Source organism: Cherax quadricarinatus, chromosome 11 (genome assembly GCF_038502225.1).
Source record: "Cherax quadricarinatus isolate ZL_2023a chromosome 11, ASM3850222v1, whole genome shotgun sequence".
Taxonomy (NCBI): domain Eukaryota; kingdom Metazoa; phylum Arthropoda; class Malacostraca; order Decapoda; family Parastacidae; genus Cherax; species Cherax quadricarinatus.
This window is the reverse complement of record NC_091302.1, coordinates 34,775,824-34,798,384: the sequence shown is the minus strand read 5'-3', so window position 1 is coordinate 34,798,384 and position 22,561 is coordinate 34,775,824. Positions and strand designations below refer to the sequence as shown.

At 46.2% G+C, this 22,561-nt stretch overlaps 1 protein-coding gene across 1 annotated transcript in view; it reads left to right on the top strand.

Annotated features, from left to right (window-relative positions):
• The window catches only part of LOC128687452 (uncharacterized), a 269,873-nt gene that overhangs the window by 135,257 nt on the left and 112,055 nt on the right, over window positions 1–22,561 (top strand). Inside the window, exons 3-5 of the mRNA XM_070083864.1 lie at window positions 3,493–3,695; window positions 7,639–7,705; window positions 17,229–17,453. Coding sequence (XP_069939965.1) covers window positions 3,493–3,695; window positions 7,639–7,705; window positions 17,229–17,453 — 495 coding nt within the window. The remainder of the gene's footprint in view (window positions 1–3,492; window positions 3,696–7,638; window positions 7,706–17,228; window positions 17,454–22,561) is intronic.

The window sequence follows — 22,561 nt, the reverse complement described above, 5'->3', positions numbered from 1 at the left end:
TTTGTTGCCGTTCGTAAGATGGTTGTGGGTGTCCTGTTGTTGTATAATACATTGTGACTGTTATGTGTTCTGCGTCTGCGTGTCGAAGTGTGTTCCCTGATGTGTCCTGTGTGATGCTTCACCTTCGTTGTTTCCATCTCTATCATCACACAGAATGGAGTTACTCTCGACTTTCTCTTCTTTCTGGTGGTTGTGTTTGGCCCTGATGAGCTCCTTGACACAACATAACCACCAAAATGGAGAGAAAGCTGCGACTTAACCCCCCCCCCCACCCTTCCTCATGATGACTCTCATGAAAAAACGCAGGAGACACATGACGGGACGTCGACACACTCATCAGTAGAACACACAGTGTCAGTGAACACATACGCATGCAGAACACAAAATCAACAACGCACGTGTTCTTTAGCGGGACACTCAACGCCATTTTTGCAAACAAGACGGAAAGTTAGAGAAGTACCCATAACTGACAAGTGGGAATAAAAACACTGGTAGTAGATCATTCTAAAATTATCCTCTGCTACTCATGTCTTTATTCATGATTACAAGATCAATCATCAAGGAAGAAAGGAACAATTTCAGAAGCAAATACCTTGATTCTGCTCCAGCCAACACCTGCAACACTGTGTCCTAACAATCAAGGCAACTTCCAAATAACGATATAGCGAGAACATACACATAGTGAGAATATACACATGGTGATAGCAAACACATACCATGAACATACACATGGTGAGAACATACACATAGTGAGAACATACACATAGTGAGAACATGCACATAGAACATACACACAGCATGAACATACACATAATGAGAACATGCACATAGTGAGAACATACACATAGTGAGAACATACACACAGCATGAACATACACACAGCATGAACATACACACAACATACACATACACACAACATACACATACACACAACATACACACAACATACACATACACACAACATACACACAACATACACATACACACAACATACACATACACACAACATACACACAGCATACACATACACACAACATACACATACACACAACATACACACAACATACACATACACACAACATACACATACACACAACATACACACAACATACACATACACACAACATACACACAACATACACATACACACAACATACACATACACACAACATACACATACACACAACATACACATACACACAACATACACATACACACAACATACACATACACACAACATACACACAACATACACATACACACAACATACACATACACACAACATACACATACACACAACATACACACAACATACACATACACACAACATACACACAACATACACATACACACAACATACACATACACACAACATACACATACACACAACATACACATACACACAACATACACATACACACAACATACACACAACATACACACAACATACACATACACACAACATACACACAACATACACATACACACAACATACACATACACACAACATACACACAGCATACACATACACACAACATACACATACACACAACATACACACAACATACACATACACACAACATACACATACACACAACATACACATACACACAACATACACATACACACAACATACACACAACATACACATACACACAACATACACATACACACAACATACACATACACACAACATACACATACACACAACATACACATACACACAACATACACATACACACAACATACACATACACACAACATACACATACACACAACATACACATACACACAACATACACATACACACAACATACACACAACATACACATACACACAACATACACATACACACAACATACACATACACACAACATACACACAACATACACATACACACAACATACACATACACACAACATACACATACACACAACATACACACAACATACACACAACATACACACAACATACACACAACATACACACAACATACACATACACACAACATACACACAACATACACACAACATACACATACACACAACATACACATACACACAACATACACACAACATACACATACACACAACATACACATACACACAACATACACATACACACAACATACACATACACACAACATACACACAACATACACACAACATACACACAACATACACATACACACAACATACACACAACACACACACAACATACACATACACACAACATACACACAACATACACACAACATACACACAACATACACACAACATACACACAACATACACATACACACAACATACACACAACATACACATACACACAACATACACATACACACAACATACACATACACACAACATACACATACACACAACATACACACAACATACACACAACATACACATACACACAACATACACACAACATACACACAACATACACACAACATACACACAACATACACACAACATACACACAACATACACACAACATACACACAACATACACATACACACAACATACACACAACATACACACAACATACACACAACATACACACAACATACACATACACACAACATACACACAACATACACATACACACAACATACACACAACATACACACAACATACACATACACACAACATACACACAACATACACACAACATACACACAACATACACACAACATACACACAACATACACATACACACAACATACACACAACATACACATACACACAACATACACACAACATACACACAACATACACATACACACAACATACACACAACATACACACAACATACACACAACATACACACAACATACACACAACATACACATACACACAACATACACACAACATACACATACACACAACATACACACAACATACACACAACATACACATACACACAACATACACACAACATACACACAACATACACACAACATACACACAACATACACACAACATACACACAACATACACACAACATACACACAACATACACACAACATACACACAACATACACACAACATACACATACACATAATATACTAGACCGGTCACCTGCTTTTCACTTTCTGACACCAATTTTTGGTATGGAAATTCTTTACTCCTTTCTTTACTAACGTGATAAAATTGATGGGTTTAAATAGTCTGTGGTAATTTGTGTATGTCTGTGGTCTGTGCTTGTCTGTAGTGATCTGGGGAGATTTTACACATTGTGTAGAACAGTCTGCGGTGGTCCATTTTAGTCTCAGCCAGTTTGCATTGGTCTGTGGTTGTTATAAACATTCATTGGTGGTCTGTGGTGATTATATACATTCAGTGGTGGTTTGTGTTCGTCTGTGGTGGTCATAAACATTTATTGTTGGTCTGTGGTGGTCTGTGATTCTCCCCTTTGGTGTGTGAGAATCATCCTCTTCCTTGCTGTACTGTGTATCTCACAGACTCACACATGTTGTCCACAGACGTACCGACAACGGCACTGTGAGGTGCTGGAGATCACGCCCGGGGCGGATGATGCGGGCGTGGGCGGCGTGGGTGTGGGCGGCGCCGGTCTCAACTACCGCCACCCTCTGGTAGGTCTTCCCAGCCGTGCTACCTTCGTCTGGTTCCTGGGCGTCCTCAGACTGGGCTGGCAGAGGCCCCTGGAGTTCACCGACTTCGGAAAGTAAGTAGTGGAAATTATGTGTTGTTTGGGTGGTGGGTGGCGTGGATGGTGGGTGGTGTGGGGGGGCGGGAGTGGGGGATCATGGGTATGAGTGGTGGATGACAGGTAATGTGGGTGAGGGAGGCGTGGTATATATTTTAATTGCCGTAAATAGGTACAGGAATACCTGGAGCCCAGTACTTGAATACTTCCAGCGGGTACTGGAGTTATTTACACAATGAAGTGCAGTATTTTCTACACAGGATATTACATTCCAGCAAGTACTGGAGTTACACACAGGAGTGGAGTTTTTTTACACAAGATATAACGTTCCAGCAAGACACTTAAGAAATACTGGAGTTTTCTAACATGTTATTCCTTCTGGATGAGACCCAGAACAATTGGCTAAAACACGAACACCTATTTTTACTGCTAGGTAGCCAAGGGTTACAGAGGTGTAAGAAGACTGACCCATATGTCGTGGGTGGTGGGAGATGTGGGTGCTGGGTGCCAAGAGGGATGAGGTACTAGGAGACGTGGGGACGCTAGGCAAGGGGATGCTAGGAGGCGATGGGACGAAGGGACACTAGTAGACGAGGGGACACTAGAAGACAAGGGGACGCTAGGAGGCGAGGGGACGCAAGGCGAGGAGACTCTAGGAGGCGAGGGGGCGATAATGATCTCGGACACCTGGGGGCCTGACGAGCAATTTCATGGTTGCTTCTCCAGCGGGCGATCGATTTCCACAATAAACCAAGTCTAAAATTACAACTACTAGCTTGGATAAGGAGGAGGAGACTTCAAAATATTTTGAGATTAAAAAACCTGAAATAGTCTCCGTAATGTATCACTTGGACGATGATACATTACGCTGTTGCTTACCAGGACTTCAGTGAGAAGTTTGAAACGGTTCCACACCAGTGACTGAAGTGGTTGCAAACTGTATTTGAGATATTATCACTTGGATTAGTAAGTTTATTTAAGCACAGGTTCATGTAAGTATCTGTAAGTGCCTAAAATAGTCAAATAAGGTCACTTATTTCCATTGGAGTCCTTAGGTAACCTGTAGACGGGGCTGATGGAATGAAGAAAGATGCGAGACCCAACCTTCATTTGAACAACATTTTGCTGCCAAACGTTGCCCTGCCACAAGCTGGTTCTATAACTTGCGTCTTCGTCTTCCCATATCATTGTGCTGGAAAGCATATAGAGAAGGATGAGAAGAGTTCATTGATTCTTTCCAGTAGACCTCCTATGGAGGTCGGTAAAGTTAGTTTGGTGGCTTTATTATGCACCCTTATACCTGACCTGTGGGAGGCGTTCAAAATATTAGAGAGGCAAATAGTGGGTTAATGAACTGGGCCCCACTGTTAGGATCGCTAAACACCTTACTCTTATGATTTACAAGATTGTGATCCGGTTACCATTGTAAGAGAGGTAATAATCCTTAAATCTAGATTAACTTAGAAGGCATTAAATGAGAACATTGCTGAAATATACCAATGATGCATAGGTATAAATAATAAAAAAAAAAATATGACAGTGCCGAAAATATTCTTCCAAAAAAGTGCGAACTCGCAACATTGGATTCAGATTGAATAAATTCAGATTTAGGAAGGATATAGAAAAAACTGCCAAGCAGCACCATCGAAGCCAATATTTTGGGAGACTATATAAAGTTTTAAAGTTATTTTGAATGGATAGATGTGAATGGTGAGATGTTCTTCAAGTATGGGATGAGGGAGGGAGGAAACGGAAGCATTTTTGCGTCATGAATTATGGTTGCTGGAAGGGGCTTGTGTGGCAGGAGCGGTGAAGTAGACGCTGGTACACTGGACCACTGATCAGGGAGCCAGAGGCGTAGTGAGTGACTGGGCGCTCAATACGCCTCTTGTGGCACGACCCAGGATACGCCAGGCAGGTATTGACCAACTCCGAGGGAGCACTGCAAGGGTGTAATGTTTGTCTCAATACGATGTTTGTGTCTCACTACGGTGTTTGTTCCTCACCACGATGTTTGTCCTTCACCACGATGTTTGTTCTTCACCACGATGTTTGTGTCTCACCACAGTGTTTGTCCTTCACCACGATGTTTGCTCTTCACCACGATGTTTGTTCTTCACCACGATGTTTGTTCTTCACCACGATGTTTGTGTCTCACCACAGTGTTTGTCCTTCACCACGATGTTTGTTCTTCACAACGATGTTTGTGTCTCACCACAGTGTTTGTCCTTCACCACGATGTTTGTTCTTCACCACGATGTTTGTGTCTCACCACTGTTTGTCCTTCACCACGATGTTTGTTCTTCATCACGATGTTTGTGTCTCACCACAGTGTTTGTCCTTCACCACGATGTTTGTTCTTCATCACGATGTTTGTGTCTCACCACAGTGTTTGTCCTTCACCACGATGTTTGTTCTTCACCACGATGTTTGTGTCTCACCACAGTGTTTGTCCTTCACCACGATGTTTGTTCTTCACCACGATGTTTGTGTCTCACCACAGTGTCCTTCACCACGGTGTTTGTTCTTCACCACGGTGTTTGTTCTTCACCACGATGTTTGTTCTTCACCACGATGTTTGTTCTTCACCACGGTGTTTGTTCTTCACCACGATGTTTGTTCTTCACCACGATGTTTGTTCTTCACCACGGTGTTTGTTCTTCACCACGGTGTTTGTTCTTCACCACGATGTTTGTTCTTCACCACGATGTTTGTTCTTCACCATGGTGTTTGTTCTTCACCATGGTGTTTGTTCTTCACCACGGTGTTTGTTCTTCACCACGGTGTTTGTTCTTCACCACGATGTTTGTTCTTCACCACGGTGTTTGTTCTTCACCACAATGTTTGTTCTTCACCACGATGTTTGTTCTTCACCACGGTGTTTGTTCTTCACCATGGTGTTTGTTCTTCACCACGATGTTTGTTCTTCACCACGATGTTTGTTCTTCACCACGGTGTTTGTTCTTCACCACGGTGTTTGTTCTTCACCACGATGTTTGTTCTTCACCACGGTGTTTGTTCTTCACCACGAGGTTTGTTCTTCACCACGGTGTTTGTTCTTCACCACGATGTTTGTTCTTCACCACGGTGTTTGTTCTTCACCACGATGTTTGTTCTTCACCACGGTGTTTGTTCTTCACCACGATGTTTGCCTTTAAGTGAGAGGCATTTGGAAAAAAGTACTTTGTATATACAATATCTATCTACTCTGGCTGAGTTCTAGCTACTGGGCTCCGCTTTTGAACTTTGATTAACCTGTGTGGTATACACCTGCCTATTGGATTTTCATGTCTACTTACGAGCTGTCATGTCTGCTTATCAGCTCTCATGTCTACTTTAAAGCTATCATTTTTTGTTCAACCACAGATGCCACATAAAGTTAGGCAGCCTTGTTACAAACCATGTTTCTTCCCAGCGCCAGGCACACCAGTGGGTAAACCTTACCACGGGCGGGGTTAGAACCCGTGATTGGGTTCTAACACCGCCCGTGGTATAGTTTGCTTGCAATCGTGTCATTACGATTTCGTGAGTCACCAGTGGCCCTCAGTCACTGTCTCCATCTATTATTAAAAGTAGCGTGTCGACGCTACTTTTCCTTGGAGAAAACTTCCCCTAATATATATATATATATATATATATATATATATATATATATATATATATATATATATATATATATATATATATATATATATATATATATATATATATATATATCATGGTATAAACCTTAGAAATAAATACCGACAAGTTGGTTTAGAAAACAGGTAAGTGTTTGCTTACGTGTTTTTCATATATGCTCTGTATTCTGTTCATTTGGACTCTTCATGTCCGGATGTCAGCCCTCGTTCTGTTTCCTTCCGTCTCAGTTGCAACGTTACTATCAAATATCAATTTTTTTAAATCTCTTAAGTGTTAGGTAACAGCAGTGTGACCTTAACTTTTGACCTCTGACCATCAGGTTACCCAAGGAGGAGGAATCCCGCTTCCAGTACGAGAGGTTCTTCAGGCAGTACCTGGAAACTCAGGTGAGCATACCTGTGTACTTGGGTGCCTGTGAGTGCCTGAGTCACAACCTGCTTGTCACTGGTACAGAGCTACACTCGTAATGTTCCATCCTCAACATTTTTGTGTTCCATAATTTCCTTTAAGTTTTAATGACTGTAGCACCTCTGAGCTCCACCTAAATCCCGTTCCATCGGTCTACCAATCTTTTCGCGAAGGAATATTTTCCAGTATTTCTTTTCGTAGATACATCCCCCCCCCCACTGGTCACAGTTATGGCCTCCAGTTCTCCCTTTTGAGTCTCGGGAAAAGTTATCATCGTCTACCATCTTCAGTAAATTTCCAATGGTTTTTTTAGTGTTATATTTCTTCATAATTGATGTATAACTTTGTACTTCATTCTGTTTTATCTCCACTTTTTTTCCTATAGTGTAAATCGTTTAGTAAACAGACAAGTTGAAGAATTAGACATTTCAATCCATCAGTCTCAAGACTAAAGGACTGAAGACATCCACTCTAGGCTGGGGGACTGATTACTTCAAACTCCTTCTCATGTTCCACCATTCATCTCTGTACTGGACTGAGGAAGCCACTTGTTGGCGACACGTTTCCACAAAAAAGATTCCAAAATTTTGCAAGAATGTCTAACTTTTCAACTATTTTTTGTGTAGGTGTTGACGTTATTCTGTCTTATGTATGATGTAAATATATATTATATATGCATTTCATTGTGTATATACGTTGGTAAGACCGAAGAAGCAACACTTTTTAACCCTCGTGAAGTGTTCACTGGTGTGGGTGGTGAAACATCTGTGTTCACTGGTGTGGGTGGTGAAACATCTGTGTTCACTGGTGTGGGTGGTGAAACATCTGTGTTCACTGGTGTGGGTGGTGAAACATCTGTGTTCACTGGTGTGGGTGGTGAAACATCTGTGTTCACTGGTGTGGGTGGTGAAACAGCTGTGTTCACTGGTGTGGGTGGTGAAACATCTGTGTTCACTGGTGTGGGTGGTGAAACATCTGTGTTCACTGGTGTGGGTGGTGAAACAGTTGTGTTCACTGGTGTGGGTGGTGAAACAGTTGTGTTCACTGGTGTGGGTGGTGAAACAGCTGTGTTCACTGGTGTGGGTGGTGAAACAGTTGTGTTCACTGGTGTGGGTGGTGAAACAGCTGTGTTCACTGGTGTGGGTGGTGAAACATCTGTGTTCACTGGTGTGGGTGGTGAAACATCTGTGTTCACTGGTGTGGGTGGTGAAACATCTGTGTTCACTGGTGTGGGTGGTGAAACATCTGTGTTCACTAGTGTGGGTGGTGAAACATCTGTGTTCACTGGTGTGGGTGGTGAAACATCTGTGTTCACTGGTGTGGGTGGTGAAACAGTTGTGTTCACTGGTGTGGGTGGTGAAACATCTGTGTTCACTGGTGTGGGTGGTGAAACATCTGTGTTCACTGGTGTGAGTGGTGAAACATCTGTGTTCACTGGTGTGGGTGGTGAAACATCTGTGTTCACTGGTGTGGGTGGTGAAACATCTGTGTTCACTGGTGTGGGTGGTGAAACAGTTGTGTTCACTGGTGTGGGTGGTGAAACATCTGTGTTCACTGGTGTGGGTGGTGAAACAGTTGTGTTCACTGGTGTGGGTGGTGAAACATCTGTGTTCACTGGTGTGAGTGGTGAAACATCTGTGTTCACTGGTGTGGGTGGTGAAACATCTGTGTTCACTGGTGTGGGTGGTGAAACATCTGTGTTCACTGGTGTGGGTGGTGAAACATCTGTGTTCACTGGTGTGAGTGGTGAAACATCTGTGTTCACTGGTGTGGGTGGTGAAACATCTGTGTTCACTGGTGTGGGTGGTGAAACAGCTGTGTTCACTGGTGTGGGTGGTGAAACATCTGTGTTCACTGGTGTGGGTGGTGAAACAGCTGTGTTCACTGGTGTGGGTGGTGAAACATCTGTGTTCACTGGTGTGGGTAGTGAAACAGCTGTGTTCACTGGTGTGGGTGGTGAAACATCTGTGTTCACTGGTGTGGGTGGTGAAACAGTTGTGTTCACTGGTGTGGGTGGTGAAACATCTGTGTTCACTGGTGTGAGTGGTGAAACATCTGTGTTCACTGGTGTGGGTGGTGAAACATCTGTGTTCACTGGTGTGGGTGGTGAAACATCTGTGTTCACTGGTGTGGGTGGTGAAACATCTGTGTTCACTGGTGTGAGTGGTGAAACATCTGTGTTCACTGGTGTGGGTGGTGAAACATCTGTGTTCACTGGTGTGGGTGGTGAAACAGCTGTGTTCACTGGTGTGGGTGGTGAAACATCTGTGTTCACTGGTGTGGGTGGTGAAACAGCTGTGTTCACTGGTGTGGGTGGTGAAACATCTGTGTTCACTGGTGTGGGTGGTGAAACAGCTGTGTTCACTGGTGTGGGTGGTGAAACATCTGTGTTCACTGGTGTGGGTGGTGAAACAGTTGTGTTCACTGGTGTGGGTGGTGAAACATCTGTGTTCACTGGTGTGGGTGGTGAAACAGTTGTGTTCACTGGTGTGGGTGGTGAAACATCTGTGTTCACTGGTGTGGGTGGTGAAACAGCTGTGTTCACTGGTGCGGGTGGTGAAACATCTGTGTTCACTGGTGTGGGTGGTGAAACAGCTGTGTTCACTGGTGTGGGTGGTGAAACAGTTGTGTTCACTGGTGTGGGTGGTGAAACAGTTGTGTTCACTGGTGTGGGTGGTGAAACAGTTGTGTTCACTGGTGTGGGTGGTGAAACAGTTGTGTTCACTGGTGTGGGTGGTGAAACAGCTGTGTTCACTGGTGTGGGTGGTGAAACAGCTGTGTTCACTGGTGTGGGTGGTGAAACAGTTGTGTTCACTGGTGTGGGTGGTGAAACAGCTGTGTTCACTGGTGTGGGTGGTGAAACATCTGTGTTCACTGGTGTGGGTGGTGAAACAGTTGTGTTCACTGGTGTGGGTGGTGAAACAGTTGTGTTCACTGGTGTGGGTGGTGAAACAGCTGTGTTCACTGGTGTGGGTGGTGAAACAGCTGTGTTCACTGGTGTGGGTGGTGAAACAGCTGTGTTCACTGGTGTGGGTGGTGAAACAGTTGTGTTCACTGGTGTGGGTGGTGAAACATCTGTGTTCACTGGTGTGGGTGGTGAAACAGTTGTGTTCACTGGTGTGGGTGGTGAAACAGTTGTGTTCACTGGTGTGGGTGGTGAAACAGCTGTGTTCACTGGTGTGGGTGGTGAAACAGCTGTGTTCACTGGTGTGGGTGGTGAAACATCTGTGTTCACTGGTGTGGGTGGTGAAACAGCTGTGTTCACTGGTGTGGGTGGTGAAACAGCTGTGTTCACTGGTGTGGGTGGTGAAACAGTTGTGTTCACTGGTGTGGGTGGTGAAACAGTTGTGTTCACTGGTGTGGGTGGTGAAACAGCTGTGTTCACTGGTGTGGGTGGTGAAACATCTGTGTTCACTGGTGTGGGTGGTGAAACATCTGTGTTCACTGGTGTGGGTGGTGAAACATCTGTGTTCACTGGTGTGGGTGGTGAAACATCTGTGTTCACTAGTGTGGGTGGTGAAACATCTGTGTTCACTGGTGTGGGTGGTGAAACAGTTGTGTTCACTGGTGTGGGTGGTGAAACATCTGTGTTCACTGGTGTGGGTGGTGAAACATCTGTGTTCACTGGTGTGAGTGGTGAAACATCTGTGTTCACTGGTGTGGGTGGTGAAACATCTGTGTTCACTGGTGTGGGTGGTGAAACATCTGTGTTCACTGGTGTGGGTGGTGAAACAGTTGTGTTCACTGGTGTGGGTGGTGAAACATCTGTGTTCACTGGTGTGGGTGGTGAAACAGTTGTGTTCACTGGTGTGGGTGGTGAAACATCTGTGTTCACTGGTGTGAGTGGTGAAACATCTGTGTTCACTGGTGTGGGTGGTGAAACATCTGTGTTCACTGGTGTGGGTGGTGAAACATCTGTGTTCACTGGTGTGGGTGGTGAAACATCTGTGTTCACTGGTGTGGGTGGTGAAACAGCTGTGTTCACTGGTGTGGGTGGTGAAACATCTGTGTTCACTGGTGTGGGTGGTGAAACATCTGTGTTCACTGGTGTGGGTGGTGAAACAGTTGTGTTCACTGGTGTGGGTGGTGAAACAGTTGTGTTCACTGGTGTGGGTGGTGAAACAGCTGTGTTCACTGGTGTGGGTGGTGAAACAGTTGTGTTCACTGGTGTGGGTGGTGAAACAGCTGTGTTCACTGGTGTGGGTGGTGAAACATCTGTGTTCACTGGTGTGGGTGGTGAAACATCTGTGTTCACTGGTGTGGGTGGTGAAACATCTGTGTTCACTGGTGTGGGTGGTGAAACATCTGTGTTCACTAGTGTGGGTGGTGAAACATCTGTGTTCACTGGTGTGGGTGGTGAAACATCTGTGTTCACTGGTGTGGGTGGTGAAACAGTTGTGTTCACTGGTGTGGGTGGTGAAACATCTGTGTTCACTGGTGTGGGTGGTGAAACATCTGTGTTCACTGGTGTGAGTGGTGAAACATCTGTGTTCACTGGTGTGGGTGGTGAAACATCTGTGTTCACTGGTGTGGGTGGTGAAACATCTGTGTTCACTGGTGTGGGTGGTGAAACAGTTGTGTTCACTGGTGTGGGTGGTGAAACATCTGTGTTCACTGGTGTGGGTGGTGAAACAGTTGTGTTCACTGGTGTGGGTGGTGAAACATCTGTGTTCACTGGTGTGAGTGGTGAAACATCTGTGTTCACTGGTGTGGGTGGTGAAACATCTGTGTTCACTGGTGTGGGTGGTGAAACATCTGTGTTCACTGGTGTGGGTGGTGAAACATCTGTGTTCACTGGTGTGAGTGGTGAAACATCTGTGTTCACTGGTGTGGGTGGTGAAACATCTGTGTTCACTGGTGTTAGTGGTGAAACAGCTGTGTTCACTGGTGTGGGTGGTGAAACATCTGTGTTCACTGGTGTGGGTGGTGAAACAGCTGTGTTCACTGGTGTGGGTGGTGAAACATCTGTGTTCACTGGTGTGGGTAGTGAAACAGCTGTGTTCACTGGTGTGGGTGGTGAAACATCTGTGTTCACTGGTGTGGGTGGTGAAACAGTTGTGTTCACTGGTGTGGGTGGTGAAACATCTGTGTTCACTGGTGTGAGTGGTGAAACATCTGTGTTCACTGGTGTGGGTGGTGAAACATCTGTGTTCACTGGTGTGGGTGGTGAAACATCTGTGTTCACTGGTGTGGGTGGTGAAACATCTGTGTTCACTGGTGTGAGTGGTGAAACATCTGTGTTCACTGGTGTGGGTGGTGAAACATCTGTGTTCACTGGTGTGGGTGGTGAAACAGCTGTGTTCACTGGTGTGGGTGGTGAAACATCTGTGTTCACTGGTGTGGGTGGTGAAACAGCTGTGTTCACTGGTGTGGGTGGTGAAACATCTGTGTTCACTGGTGTGGGTGGTGAAAGAGCTGTGTTCACTGGTGTGGGTGGTGAAACATCTGTGTTCACTGGTGTGGGTGGTGAAACAGTTGTGTTCACTGGTGTGGGTGGTGAAACATCTGTGTTCACTGGTGTGGGTGGTGAAACAGTTGTGTTCACTGGTGTGGGTGGTGAAACATCTGTGTTCACTGGTGTGGGTGGTGAAACAGCTGTGTTCACTGGTGCGGGTGGTGAAACATCTGTGTTCACTGGTGTGGGTGGTGAAACAGCTGTGTTCACTGGTGTGGGTGGTGAAACAGTTGTGTTCACTGGTGTGGGTGGTGAAACAGTTGTGTTCACTGGTGTGGGTGGTGAAACAGTTGTGTTCACTGGTGTGGGTGGTGAAACAGTTGTGTTCACTGGTGTGGGTGGTGAAACAGCTGTGTTCACTGGTGTGGGTGGTGAAACAGCTGTGTTCACTGGTGTGGGTGGTGAAACAGTTGTGTTCACTGGTGTGGGTGGTGAAACAGCTGTGTTCACTGGTGTGGGTGGTGAAACATCTGTGTTCACTGGTGTGGGTGGTGAAACAGTTGTGTTCACTGGTGTGGGTGGTGAAACAGTTGTGTTCACTGGTGTGGGTGGTGAAACAGCTGTGTTCACTGGTGTGGGTGGTGAAACAGCTGTGTTCACTGGTGTGGGTGGTGAAACAGCTGTGTTCACTGGTGTGGGTGGTGAAACAGTTGTGTTCACTGGTGTGGGTGGTGAAACATCTGTGTTCACTGGTGTGGGTGGTGAAACAGTTGTGTTCACTGGTGTGGGTGGTGAAACAGTTGTGTTCACTGGTGTGGGTGGTGAAACAGCTGTGTTCACTGGTGTGGGTGGTGAAACAGCTGTGTTCACTGGTGTGGGTGGTGAAACATCTGTGTTCACTGGTGTGGGTGGTGAAACAGCTGTGTTCACTGGTGTGGGTGGTGAAACAGCTGTGTTCACTGGTGTGGGTGGTGAAACAGTTGTGTTCACTGGTGTGGGTGGTGAAACAGTTGTGTTCACTGGTGTGGGTGGTGAAACAGCTGTGTTCACTGGTGTGGGTGGTGAAACATCTGTGTTCACTGGTGTGGGTGGTGAAACATCTGTGTTCACTGGTGTGGGTGGTGAAACATCTGTGTTCACTGGTGTGGGTGGTGAAACATCTGTGTTCACTAGTGTGGGTGGTGAAACATCTGTGTTCACTGGTGTGGGTGGTGAAACAGTTGTGTTCACTGGTGTGGGTGGTGAAACATCTGTGTTCACTGGTGTGGGTGGTGAAACATCTGTGTTCACTGGTGTGAGTGGTGAAACATCTGTGTTCACTGGTGTGGGTGGTGAAACATCTGTGTTCACTGGTGTGGGTGGTGAAACATCTGTGTTCACTGGTGTGGGTGGTGAAACAGTTGTGTTCACTGGTGTGGGTGGTGAAACATCTGTGTTCACTGGTGTGGGTGGTGAAACAGTTGTGTTCACTGGTGTGGGTGGTGAAACATCTGTGTTCACTGGTGTGAGTGGTGAAACATCTGTGTTCACTGGTGTGGGTGGTGAAACATCTGTGTTCACTGGTGTGGGTGGTGAAACATCTGTGTTCACTGGTGTGGGTGGTGAAACATCTGTGTTCACTGGTGTGAGTGGTGAAACATCTGTGTTCACTGGTGTGGGTGGTGAAACATCTGTGTTCACTGGTGTGGGTGGTGAAACAGCTGTGTTCACTGGTGTGGGTGGTGAAACATCTGTGTTCACTGGTGTGGGTGGTGAAACAGCTGTGTTCACTGGTGTGGGTGGTGAAACATCTGTGTTCACTGGTGTGGGTAGTGAAACAGCTGTGTTCACTGGTGTGGGTGGTGAAACATCTGTGTTCACTGGTGTGGGTGGTGAAATAGTTGTGTTCACTGGTGTGGGTGGTGAAACATCTGTGTTCACTGGTGTGAGTGGTGAAACATCTGTGTTCACTGGTGTGGGTGGTGAAACATCTGTGTTCACTGGTGTGGGTGGTGAAACATCTGTGTTCACTGGTGTGGGTGGTGAAACATCTGTGTTCACTGGTGTGAGTGGTGAAACATCTGTGTTCACTGGTGTGGGTGGTGAAACATCTGTGTTCACTGGTGTGGGTGGTGAAACAGCTGTGTTCACTGGTGTGGGTGGTGAAACATCTGTGTTCACTGGTGTGGGTGGTGAAACAGCTGTGTTCACTGGTGTGGGTGGTGAAACATCTGTGTTCACTGGTGTGGGTGGTGAAACAGCTGTGTTCACTGGTGTGGGTGGTGAAACATCTGTGTTCACTGGTGTGGGTGGTGAAACAGTTGTGTTCACTGGTGTGGGTGGTGAAACATCTGTGTTCACTGGTGTGGGTGGTGAAACAGTTGTGTTCACTGGTGTGGGTGGTGAAACATCTGTGTTCACTGGTGTGGGTGGTGAAACAGCTGTGTTCACTGGTGCGGGTGGTGAAACATCTGTGTTCACTGGTGTGGGTGGTGAAACAGCTGTGTTCACTGGTGTGGGTGGTGAAACAGTTGTGTTCACTGGTGTGGGTGGTGAAACAGTTGTGTTCACTGGTGTGGGTGGTGAAACAGTTGTGTTCACTGGTGTGGGTGGTGAAACAGTTGTGTTCACTGGTGTGGGTGGTGAAACAGCTGTGTTCACTGGTGTGGGTGGTGAAACAGCTGTGTTCACTGGTGTGGGTGGTGAAACAGTTGTGTTCACTGGTGTGGGTGGTGAAACAGCTGTGTTCACTGGTGTGGGTGGTGAAACATCTGTGTTCACTGGTGTGGGTGGTGAAACAGTTGTGTTCACTGGTGTGGGTGGTGAAACAGTTGTGTTCACTGGTGTGGGTGGTGAAACAGCTGTGTTCACTGGTGTGGGTGGTGAAACAGCTGTGTTCACTGGTGTGGGTGGTGAAACAGCTGTGTTCACTGGTGTGGGTGGTGAAACAGTTGTGTTCACTGGTGTGGGTGGTGAAACATCTGTGTTCACTGGTGTGGGTGGTGAAACAGTTGTGTTCACTGGTGTGGGTGGTGAAACAGTTGTGTTCACTGGTGTGGGTGGTGAAACAGCTGTGTTCACTGGTGTGGGTGGTGAAACAGCTGTGTTCACTGGTGTGGGTGGTGAAACATCTGTGTTCACTGGTGTGGGTGGTGAAACAGCTGTGTTCACTGGTGTGGGTGGTGAAACAGCTGTGTTCACTGGTGTGGGTGGTGAAACAGTTGTGTTCACTGGTGTGGGTGGTGAAACAGCTGTGTTCACTGGTGTGGGTGGTGAAATAGCTGTGTTCACTGGTGTAGGTGGTGAAACATCTGTGTTCACTGGTGTGGGTGGTGAAACATCTGTGTTCACTGGTGTGGGTGGTGAAACAGTTGTGTTCACTGGTGTGGGTGGTGAAACATCTGTGTTCACTGGTGTGGGTGGTGAAACATCTGTGTTCACTGGTGTGGGTGGTGAAACAGCTGTGTTCACTGGTGTGGGTGGTGAAACATCTGTGTTCACTGGTGTGGGTGGTGAAACAGCTGTGTTCAGCCTCACGTTCACTTCATTGTTATTTTATATGTTCCTCGGTATCGACCGATATTTTAATATCGTCTACAGCGTACACGGGTATAACGGACGAAGACCGTTTCTAGAGGTATGCCTCTCTATTGTTCAGACAAGTTGTCAGTCTAGAGGAGAACTTACTAAGGTTCTTTATCCTCATCTGGAAGACAAGTTGTCCCTGAGGTGCAGAGACAAAGGTATTCCAGGGAGAAGGTTTTTACCTTGTGTAGAGCCTAGGGGCCAGGAGCCTATGTCTGTGAGCGGATGGCGGGCCACACCTATCGCCATAGTTAATAAATAGAGGTAGTATTAATAATACATTCTAAATTTTGCCATATATTTAACATTTGACTTATGGCCCGTGGGCTAGATCCGGCCCGCGGGCCGTAGATTCACTCTATGTAATGCTTTATAAAGCCAATGTTCACTCTTTGTAGAGCATTATAATGTCATGACTTTATAAAGCTCTGCACAGAGCGATACCTTGCCCCAATAAAACCTACTTCCAGAGAGTGTATTTTCTTCACTGCTCTCCGACATATTCCTTTTCGACTCATCCCCTCCCTTTTCTTCCTTCCAAGGCCTGTTGCAGTAAGTCATATCAGGTCGGGTGGGAGGTCAGGTCACCGTCGCTTTGGAAAGTCTTCGCCAAGACGTACTGGCGGCAGATGGCAGCCGGCGGGGTCTTGAAGTTGCTGGGAGACGCCGTCAACGTAGTGGGACCCCTGGCCATAGCACTCATCGTCTCGTACGTCAGTGAGGTTCAGGACGGGTCCCTGAAGCAGCAAGGCGTCATAGTCAGGCAGGTGAGGGAATAAGTAAACTATCTAACGACAAATTAGATAATTGTCTTCTGTGTACATTCTGAGTATCACGGACTCTTCTCCTATGCATTTTCAATCCAATGTATACTAAACCATTATGCACTTCACCTTATCACCAGGGGCAGCGCCAGAATTTATATATTAGTGGCTTCCTGGTGGCTATTTTTCTGGAAGGAGAGGGAGGCTAGGAAGAAGCACGAGCCTAGGAGACTTATTTTGAAGCAGCACGAGCCCAGGAGACTTATTTTGAAGCAGCACGAGCCTAGGAGACTTGCTTTGAAGCAATATTAGTAATATTTTTATTTGGGGGCTGAGGCCCCCTAACCCCCCGTTGGCACCGCTACTGCTTATCACCTACATATTTCATATTAAAAGAAAAATCAAGGTGGTGGGATAAGGGATACAAGATATTTTGAATACTTTGTTTACAAATGCATGTATGAACCGAGTCTGAGGTAATCAGTCCTCCTCTCAGCCTTTATAATAGTTTATCGGTCTCTTAGCCAGGCTAAGAGACTCATGATACATAGCTATCATATTACATAAAGTAGCAAAACGGTGCTGATATAACCAATTTTGTTTAATAATATATGCTACACCATTTCCTTGGCGTACCATTACTCACAGATTCAGGGACCGGGCTCAACCCCGGCACATCATCAGTAACATGTTTGACACCTCATTACTCTTCCTAGACAAGCCTTCAAGTGTATGGCCAAGGTTTGTAATAAAGACAAGTATCCACTTACGCTAGGAAAGCAGGTGAGGGGCATTGGACTGGCAGGTGATGGAGTCTGGCTAGTCAGCTGATGGAGTTCGGCCAGACATATGAGAGTGTGGCAAGGCTGGTGAGAGAGTCTGGCCAGACAGGTGAAAGAGTCTGGCCAGACAGGTGAGGGAACATTTAGACGCAGATATCGGTGTTTATATTTACTCTGTAAATATTTATTATGCTCAATATAGTTACGTAACATTAGAAAACAAAAGACGGATCACAAAATCAGTTTCTTCACAGATTTTATTGGCCAGGTTACCAGACCATTATAAATGAGTTACTTTGCTCTACTTTCCTGGGTTCACCTAAGTTCTAGGTTATTCCGTGTTATCTGAGGTTCAACCAACATAACGTTGTTTAAAACCTTATTTCATTAACATGTGTGTCCTTAAGACCACCGTCATGATCTTGTACGTTACGGACGGTCATATCTACGTAAAACTTCTTATGGTTGTGATGTTTACTGTATAATTGTGAGTGATGCACGGAGGATTGTGCAGTTCTGAGGGTGATCACTATCACAAAGAAAATTTTAATAACGTGGAAACACATGACACTGTTAGTGACTATTAATGTGTAGGATTATCTATTTAAATTTCCACTATCTATTTAAAGTTTCACGATCTATTTAAAGCTCCATAATCTCTTTAAAGCTTCACTATTTAAAGCTCAACTATCTATTTAAAGCTTCACTATTTAAAGCTCCACTATCTGTTTAAATCTATACAGTCTATTTCAGTCCGTGTTAAGTACATCACTAGTAAGTTGTGATGACAGTTCAGAACCAAGACAAAATGCAAGTAATGTTATCTGTAATGTTACCTGTAGTTATGTTACCTGTAGTTATGTTACCTGTAGTTATGTTACCTGTAGTTATGTTACCTGTAGTTATGTTACCTGTAGTTATGTTACCTGTAGTTATGTTACTTGTAGTTATGTTACCTGTAATGTTACCTGTAGTTATGTTACCTGCAGTTATGTCACCTGTAGTTATGTTACTTGTAGTTATATTACCTGTAGTGTTACCTGTAGTTATGTTACTTGTCGTTTATAGTCGGTTCCGGTTGTCTTCGCTCCCGACCTGATCAGTGAGGCTAATGGTGTTAGCCGCACAAGGGAGGTTCCTTGATGTTGGTGAGGGGCTCTTGTTCCAAGGATATAGACTTGTCCTCCCCTTAATGAATCGAATATGATTGCCTCCCATTCACCAGACATTTTTCCTTCAGTTTGTGGGTAGTAGCAGCACGCAGACCAGCGTAGGCACCACGGCCAAGCTGACGAGAAACTGACTTCAATGACTAATCTAATTTCCTCTTAAAGACAGTTAAGGGTATGTGGGTAATTCTCCTTAAACTACTAGATTTCCCTTATGAATGAAGGAAGGGTGCTGAAAAGTTTTGTGTGCTCACCCCTGTATTTCATTGGTTGATTGTTGCACCATCTATCAAACCTCCGAGCAATTTCGGAGTGCAGATTTGGGACTGATCCCTCCAGAATTTTCCACGTGTAAATAAATAAAAGTGACTGTTGGTGTACAGTAATATTCCAATTTAGACTGTACAAGGGACTTTACAAAGTATCATCACTGGCAATTCATCTTTTGCTTTGAAGGTTCTAGTTATCCACCCCAATCATTTCCTGTGCGGTTGTTACAGTAACACCGCTGTGGTCCCTTGAGCGCATAATCTTCTGATATTGTTACCCCTATGTTCCTTGAGTTCCTCCTTCGTTTTACAGTGATTTGAGTCTTATGCACCGTTCCAGCTTTTATAGTTTGAGATGTATAGGTTGAAGTTTGATCACAGAGTAATACATAGTTTGGCAGTGTGAGCAAGGTCGCTCACACAGTGTAGCAGTGAGAGTCAGGCTACCCACACATTGTAGCAGTGAGAGTCAGGCTTCCCACACAGTGTAGCAGTGAGAGTCAGGCTTCCCACACAGTGTAGCAGTGAGAGTCAGGCTGCCCACACAGTGCGGTAGTGAGAATCATGCTGCCCACACAGTGTGATAGTGAGAGTCAGGCTTCCCACACAGTGTAGCAGTGAGAGTCAGGCTTCCCACACAGTGTGGTAGTGAGAGTCAGGCTGCCCACACAGTGTGGTAGTGAGAATCATGCTGCCCACACAGTGTGGTAGTGAGAGTCAGGCTGCCCACACAGTGTGGTAGTGAGAGTCAGGCTGCCCACACAGTGTGGTAGTGAGAGTCAGGCTGCCCACACAGTGTGGTAGTGAGAGTCAGGCTGCCCACACAGTGTGGTAGTGAGAGTCAGGCTGCCCACACAGTGTGGTAGTGAGAGTCAGGCTGCCCACATAGTGTGGTAGTGAGAGTCAGGCTGCCCACACAGTGTGATAGTGAGACTCAGGCTGCCCACACAGTGTGATAGTGAGAGTCAAGCTGCCCATACAGTGTGATAGTGAGAGTCAGGCTGCCCGCACAGTGTGATAGTGAGAGTCAGGTTGCCCACACAGTGTGGTAGTGAGAGTCAGACTGCCCACACAGTGTGGTAGTGAGAATCAGGCTGCCCACACAGTGTGGTAGTGAGAGTCAGGCTGCCCACACAGTGTGGTAGTGAGAGTCAGGCTGTCCACACAGTGTGGTAGTGAGAGTCAGGCTGCCCACACAGTGTGGTAATGAGAGTCAGGCTGCCCACACAGTGGGATAGTGAGAGTAAGGCTGCCCACACATTGTGGTAGTGAGAGTTAGGCTGCCCACACAGTGTGGTAGTGAGAGCCAGACTGCCCACGCTGTGTGGTGGTGAGAGTCAGGCTGCCCACACAGTGTGGTAGAGAGAGCCAGGCTGCCCACACAGTGTGGTAGTGAGAGTCAGGCTGCCCACACAGTGTGGTAGTGAAAGTCAGGCTGCCCACACAGTGTAATAGTGAGAGTCAGGCTGCCCACACAGTGTGGTAGTGAGAGTCAGGCTGCCCACACAGTGTCGTAGTGAGAGTCAGGCTGCCCACACAGTGTCGTAATGAAGTCAGGCTACCCACAAAGTGTGGTAGTGAGAGTCAGGCTGCCCACACAGTGTAATAGTGAGAGTAAGGCTGCCCACACAGTGTGGTAGTGAGAGTCAGGCTGCCCACACAGTGTGGTAGTGAGAGTCAGGCTGCCCACACAGTGTCGTAGTGAGAGTCAGGCTGCCCACACAGTGTCGTAGTGAGAGTCAGGCTGCCCACACAGTGTGGTAGTGAGAGTCAGGCTGCCCACACAGTGTCGTAGTGAGAGTCAGGCTGCCCACACAGTGTGGTAGTGAGAGTCAGGCTGCCCACACAGTGTGATAGTGAGAGTCAGGTTGCACACACAGTGTGGTAGTGAGAGTCAGACTTCCCACACAGTGTGGTAGTGAGAGTCAGGCTGCCGATGCAGTGTGGTAGTGAGAGTCAGGCTGCCCACACAGTGTGATAGTGAGAATCAGGCTGCCCACACAGTGTGGTAGTGAGAGTCAGGCTGCCCACACAGTGTGGTAGTGAGAGTCAGGCTGTCCACACAGTGTGGTAGTGAGAGTCAGGCTGCCCACACAGTGTGGTAATAAGAGTCAGGCTGCCCACACAGTGGGATAGTGAGAGTCAGGCTGCCCACACATTGTGGTAGTGAGAGTTAGGCTGCCCACACAGTGTGGTAGTGAGAGCCAGACTGCCCACGCTGTGTGGTGGTGAGAGTCAGGCTGCCCACACAGTGGGATAGTGAGAATCAGGCTGCCCACACAGTGTCGTAGTGAGAGTCAGGCTGCCCACACAGTGTGGTAGAGAGAGCCAGGCTGCCCACACAGTGTGATAGTGAGAGTCAGGCTGCCCACACAGTGTGGTAGTGAGAGTCAGGCTGCCCACACAGTGTCGTAGTGAGAGTTAGGCTGCCCACACAGTGTCGTAGTGAGAGTCAGGCTGCCCACACAGTGTGGTAGTGAGAGTCAGGCTGCCCACACAGTGTGATAGTGAGAGTCAGGCTGCCCACACAGTGTCGTAGTGAGAGTCAGGCTGCCCACACAGTGTGGTAGTGAGAGTCAGGCTGCCCACACAGTGTGATAGTGAGAGTCAGGCTGCCCATACAGTGTGATAGTGAGAGTCAGGCTGCCCACACAGTGTGGTGGTGAGAGTCAGGCTGCCCACACAGTGCGATAGTGAGAGTCAGGCTGCCCACACAGTGTGGTAGTGAGAGTCAGGCTGCCCACACAGTGTCGTAGTGAGAGTCAGGCTGCCCACACAGTGTGATAGTGAGAGTCAGGTTGCCCACACAGTGTGATAGTGAGAGTCAAGCAGCCCACACAGTGTGATAGTGAGAGTCAGGCTGCCCACACAATGTGGTAGTGAGAGTCAGG